Source organism: Elephantulus edwardii, unplaced genomic scaffold, assembly GCF_000299155.1.
Source record: "Elephantulus edwardii isolate Elephantulus edwardi_28Jun2011 unplaced genomic scaffold, EleEdw1.0 scaffold00111, whole genome shotgun sequence".
In the NCBI taxonomy this organism is placed as follows: domain Eukaryota; kingdom Metazoa; phylum Chordata; class Mammalia; order Macroscelidea; family Macroscelididae; genus Elephantulus; species Elephantulus edwardii.
The window spans coordinates 11,970,756-11,977,322 of NW_006399861.1; the positions used below are offsets into that span (position 1 = coordinate 11,970,756).

Here is a 6,567-nt window from a genome sequence, read left to right on the forward strand (position 1 = left end):
TCCAAGTATAGGTTTCGTATTAGCACAATTAAATGTTCTGGGATTCCCATTCTTCTCAGAGTCAGCCACAGTTTGTTATGATCCACACAGTCAATAGGTGGTGTTTAATTACTGCCTCCCACTGTTGACCCAAAAGGTGCATGTCTCTGGTTGTTCAAATCTACAGGGCTCTATAAGAGAAGTTGGTAGTCTCCTCACATGTAATTCACAGCTGCAAAATCCCACCAGAAGCTTAGATAGGAATCAGAAGCTACTAGATGGTGATCAGTAAGGAGATGTTCCAGTGGCGTGGCCTTGATATAGTCTTAGAAAACTCCAATACCCATTTGCAGCCAGTACCATTCTTGGGGTAAGGGCATAAAGGGAGCAATGGCAGTAAGCATTTGGGGAAGGCACTGCCTATGGCCTCAATCCTCCTGGGAAGGGCAGATATAGAGGGTCGGCAGGTACCCATCAAACTACACATCCAGTTGTTGACTGTGGGCAGAGCCTCTTCAAAGTTTTAATATTTCCCTTTGAAAACTGGGGTTCATTTTAAGAAAATCAGTCAGGAAAGTACAGGTTAATACTTGCTCAGTGCTCACCCAGGGGCTGGCACTATTGCTGTCAATCCGCTGACCTCTGTGATCTGAACATGGTAGAAGTTTAAAGCCACTGTCTGTAGTGTTGGCTGTGTGTTATCTCAGGCTTAACTTTGTGTCTCAGGCCTAGGTTTTAAACATTCTGGTCCAGGGGCCCTCCCCAGGGACTGCAGCAGGAGCTTTAGGGTGACAGTACCTTATGAGTTGACTTGCTAAACCAAAGTTTAGCAGACTGAATTCAATAGCCACTCTGTGGGAAAAAGATGAATGGTACCCTCTAGTGTCAGAGATGATGAAGATGGTACAGGATAGAGTAGGGTTCAGGTTTGTTGTTCTTGAACTCCACTCAAGGGCACGTAACAACAACAACAACAACAAATAACAACCCTGGACACTGAGGCAGGGTACACGTGATTGAAGATTGATTAAGTGGCTGTGTATTTTTTTATTGTGGTGCCCAAGAAGCATTTACCTGCTTGTTACTTGTAAGACGAGGCTTTTTAGATGAGGACACCCAGCTACCGGGGTGCTCTTATTACAGTTCAGACATGCACATGCGAGCTCACCTGCTGTAGACAAGGCACTCCAGGTGGTTGATCTCATGGTCAGAGCGGTGGCGGCTGTAGTCTTCCCACAGGTCCTTGAAAGCTGTGACTGCCAGAATGAAGAGCACAGGAAGCAGTGCCAGGACTGGCTGGAAGGCGTTGACTGCCGGCACAAAGTTCAACAGAGAGATAAAGACGAAGTACACGTTGGCCAGACGGTGGAATTGCTCGAACAGGTTCTTGGGCAGAAAGGACAGCAGAGTATATTTGGTGGTCTTTAGTCTGTTGTCTGCCAGGTGCCGCTGGCCCTTGGCAGACTCTTCCGCTTCTGGAGAAAGTAGTAAATTGGAGCTCACGACGCGAGTCTGGCCCTCCCGCCTCCACCTAGGCCGCGGGCGCCTCCTCCGCACTTTCTTGAGGTTCTCCAGAGCCGCCTGCTGCTCCCGCTCCATGGCTTGTGGTCCCGCACTCTAGGTGATCATTGCCAGCTGTCCGCAACGCAGGCTCCACGCCTACAGGACGCATAGGGATGGCGGTCAGCAAGGGGCTGGACTAGCCTAGCCCAGACTTCCTGCCTAGACTGCCCAGGGTCACCTCCTGCCCACCCACTGCCCGACCCTCTCTGCCTGCACTCCTCCAGCCAGAACGCGGCTGCAAACTCCAAAAGGCCTAGACTGGCAATAGGCGACTGGCAACAGGACTAAGTTAGTTTCACTTCCAAGAGTGAGCAGTGTAGACACAGTGCGACTGTTGGAAAGTGTAGGAGGAAAAACTGAAGTCCCTTTACAGTACAGAGCTTTTCTCAAGGTGAGCCTGGCTTGGACCCTGGAGCCAGGAAGTGGTGCTGTTGTTGCACCGGTCCAGAAGGTTTTCAGTGGCAGTAAGTAGCACTGAAGGAAATTCCCTTTCTTTCTCCTGCAGAGCAGTTGGTGGATTAGAACCATATGCCTTTGGGATTGCAACCACACTTTTCTGGAAACCCTTCTGACGGCCTTTAGTCTGAAGCTCCTCCTATTTTCAGATTCAAGTCTTGAGGTAACTAGACTTTTTCTCTTTTCCATGACTTTCACTCCCTTACCTACTCACCTACCTGGGAATTTTTAATGAAGAAGGAGTAGGAAGCAGAATCACTCAGTATTTTGTTCTGTTCTACAAAGGGTCTCTGTGAATTGGACCTGACAGGAGAGCCCCTAACAACATACGCTACTGTGGCAAAGATGGCTTTGATTTTAAGGCAGTTTTGTCTTTTTGTTTCCGTGGTAACTCACAGGGCCATGCCATCTACTATACTCTGAGGGGTGGTTGTGATTCAGAGGAGGGATGAGGAAAGGATACCAGGAGGGTGAGGCAGAAGTGTCTGGGCTACTTTTCTTCTTATTTGTAGTGGAGTAATGAGAAAGGAGAGCAGTTGAAAATGAAGAGTTGAAAACATACTTGGGGAGGCAAAGGGAATTAGAGAGCCCTCTATTCTGCAGATGTGCCTAGCTCTGGTGACTTGGTGTCTGTGCTCATTTAAGAAGAATTTTTTCTTTTACTTTTCAAAAAGAAAAGCAAATAGTGGGAGGGGTGGGCAGGGAGAAAAGTGCAATAATGAATGAATGGAAATCCAAAGTCTCTGTAAACTTTCATTAAAATAAATTTGAAATAAAAAAAGAAGTATAGAGGTAAGCAGGGAGGGCAGAAAAATCTATTTTCTTAGGAAACCTTTGACTTGAGAGTGTTATAGACTCCTGTCTGGAGTAAGAAAAGTATGTGCAACCTTCTGTCTTTCAGGCCAGCTTGCCTGGCCTTATTACTTTTCCTGCATGAAGATACACTGAATATCCTTGTACTCTCCTAGGCCCTCAAACAGCCCTGCTAGCTGCATATGTTCTTCCTTCAGGTACCTATGGTTCTACACTAGCTGACTGTGCAAATGATCCCATCTAAGTCCCTCTCTATGTTTAATCTCCCCCCGCCCCTTCTTGTGGTTGTATAGCCCTCAGTTAAACTGAGCTGTTATAACCCTGTAGTGAGCTTTGTCAAATTCAGCACAACAATGGAATAGAATATCCAACACTGAGGAAATAACACCTACTGTAGACCAAATTTTAGAGAGATACGAGCACAATTTTGAGAGATAGAGGCCAGAAAACGTTCTGGTGGAATATCTACACTCTTAAAAAAAGGTGTTCACATGAACTAGTGACCTCTCAATTGAGGATAAACACCAGTGAGAAATAGCTTGGTTTCTATAACTTGATGTCTTTTGGCTCAAGAGTTTTCTTTCTTATCAAACCCAGTTGGGCCACAATGCCTGCTGATTTTCTCTGTTGCCACAGCCAACTCCCAGGTTCTGACTGGTATCTTCAGGTAATCTCACAAAACTCCCGGTGGGCATCCCAGACACCTAGATGTCTTGCTTTCATCATTATACACACATAGCCAAAATAATTACTCTGTCCCTTCTTTTAATTTCCTTACCCCAGAGCCTACAGAATTCCCCAGCTGCTGACAATATCAAGTTCTGATGCTTCTAGCCACAGTGTGAGGCTCTGGGGAAAGCTGAGCACCAGTTGCTGAATTGACTTCACTCCTTGAACTCCCAGCATGGGCCTGGGAAAATGGTCATCCCTCTCAGAACAGGCTTTGTTTGAGCACACCTACATTCCGCTCTCAGGTTCCAAGATTCTGTGAGTCACACTGCCTTGTATGGCTGGACTCTCCTCATCTGCTCTTCAATCAAAATTCAGTAATTTAGTAAAATTCTTTTCTGTTCTCATTATGTATAGTATGTACCTTTGTATACAAAATTTCTTTAGAGGACAACCATTAGATGTTCTGTGCCAACTAAACTTTCAAGCTGTTTACTGCCAAGACAAGGGTGGTGACAGTCTAGATAACTGAACTCTAATGACTATCATCTTGCTCAAAAACAAACAAAATTAATTCACTGCCATAGAATTTGTTTTGACTTATAGCAACCCTCCACTGGGTTTCAAGGCTATAAATCTTAATAGAATGAAACTGCCCATTTTATTCCCTTGGAGGACTAGTGGATTCAGGCAAAGTCACACAGTCTTTTGATTAGGGGTATAACATGGTACAAACTACACTACCAGAGCTCCATCTGCCCTGCTTAGCATGTGCTTAGTAGCAACTCACAGTGAACAAGCACTGTTTGAGGTCTTGATAACAGAGTGGAGAATCATGGAAGACAATAGATGATATTGTTGTGTATTTCATATTCTAGGTGAGGGCACGGTAACTAAACAAGGAATAGTTTGCAGAGTGGTTAGTGGAGGTTTGGTGATGTGAAGAGGGAATTAGGGAGAACCTCCCTGGGAAGAGATTATAAATTAAAGTTGGAATGAGAGGGAAATGAGTAAACATTAAAATAAATGGTTCTGAGAAAACTGGATTTCCACAAAATAAGAATCAATCTTGACCTCATGTTACTGCTATTTTAACTACCATCCACTTGGATCCAACCCCTTGCATAACAGAAAACATTGCCTGAGCTGTGATGTTAAAGAGTAATGAATATGCCATGGACTGCCCAAAGAACAAACAGATATGTCTTGGAGAAAGTGAAAACAGAACCCTCATTGGAGGTAAAATGAATTTCATCTTATATTCTTGGGTCGGTGAAAGAGAAGAAAACCCTCGGCAAAATGGATTGATAAAAATGACTGCTGCTGTGTGCTCAAGGGTGTAATTTGTATCTTTTTTTAGATTTATTACTAAATAGCTAATTTCTTGGATGCTAATTTCCTTCTTTTCTTTATAGAGGTTTCTTTTTCACTAAAGAGGAATCTGAGCGTTAATTGTGAATTTTTTCCTCTATAGTCTCTCTCTTGTTAAGAATATTCTTAAGAACCATTTAAATGTAGAAAATTATTTTTCTATGATTTTATGATAATTACAAGTAGATAGGAGAGATCCACTTAAGTAGTCAATAGGGAGTAGTGCTATTAATACAACCTCTCTCTCTCTCTCTGCTGTTGGTGGTGGTGTTGTGGTTAAGTGCCGTCAACATAGCGACCCTATGAACAAAAGTGAGAGAGAGCAAGAGAGTGTTCTGTTGGCCTAGTGGACAGAAAGCCATGCGCCCAAGCCAAAGATGGGTGACTCTACTCCGCAGCCCTCAGGCCTGCCTTTACAGGGGTAAGTCATGGTTGTTGTGAAGCCAAACACTGTGACACTGAGGAGTCAAATGTGAGAATGGTTACCCATGGTGGACAGTGTTTGGTGAAACTATCAGATTAAAACAAGCTTGGAAGCAGGAGTGGCATCCACTTTCACAATAGCTTGCCTCAGGAAACTCTATGAACCTGGAGAAAGGATGAAAGTTATACAAGAGGTGTCCAGGACTTTTGTTCCTAGGGTCGCTATGAGTCGCCTGCGACTTGACGGCACTTAACAACAACCACCACCATAGATTCAGAATTTAGCCATAGCTGACCCTTCAGTTGGTTTTCAGAGGCAGTTAGTCACACTGGAGGAGATATTGCCCATCTTCTGGTGGAGGAGCTGGTGACCTTGAACCACATGATTTTGGGATTGTAGTTGAATTGCTTGCTGGAATTGCAGTTCAAGCTGCAATATATGGGCTTGGTGATAGAAATGAAACTGAAAGCAGAATGATTTAATTTTTGTATTTACAATGATTTATTCATTGCAAATACCTTTTAAAAATTAATGTTAATGAAAATTTGCAGAGAATTTGGATTTCCATTCATTTGTTGTTGCTGCAAATACCTTTATTAAAGATACTAATGACAGCTTTACATATGGATCTCTTGATGAGCTGCATAAGAATCAGATTGACTAAATTTGTGGAAGAAATCATTGGAGAAGCTCAATATCGGCAGTCAAAACTAGGTTAGGGTTGGACTGTGGGTCAGATCATCAATTACTCATATACAAGTTCAAATTGAGGCCAAGGGAAATTAAAATAAGTCCATAGGAACAAAGATATGATTTTGAATCAATTACATATGAATTTCAAGGTCATCTTGAGAATAGGTTTGATTTGGAGCATTTGTTCATGTGTCTGTTGGCCATCCTAATGTTCCAAATCACTGTTAATAAGAGTAATGTAGATCAAATCACAAGGAAATACCCTCTTATCCTAGTACTAGTGGCAAAGTTTAGCAGGGCATCTAATAATAAATATGTGGCGAGATAGGAACTCTTATACATGCTTGGTGAGATTGTAAAATGTTACAATGACTCTGGAAGGAAGCTTATCATTTCCTCAAAAAAAGCTGAACATAGAAATTCTATATGACCCAGCTATTCCACTGCTTGGAATATACCCTGAAAAAATGAGAACCAAGGCATAGAGACTTGTACACCAATGTTCATAGCAGGATTATTCACTATCGCAAGAACACTTATCTGTGTTTACTGGGGCTGATTATCTGGGAGAGCACCTAAGGGCGTGCCCACAGGTGGGG

General features: G+C 43.2%; 1 protein-coding gene across 1 annotated transcript in view; it reads right to left on the minus strand.

Moving 5' to 3' along the window:
• LOC102848552 (probable phospholipid-transporting ATPase VA-like) overlaps positions 1-1,578 on the minus strand; it is a 664,838-nt gene extending 663,260 nt beyond the window's left edge. Inside the window, 1 exon segment of the mRNA XM_006892177.1 lies at positions 1,148-1,578. Within this exon segment, the coding sequence (XP_006892239.1) occupies positions 1,148-1,578 (431 nt within the window).
• Between the last annotated feature and the right edge of the window lie 4,989 nt (positions 1,579-6,567).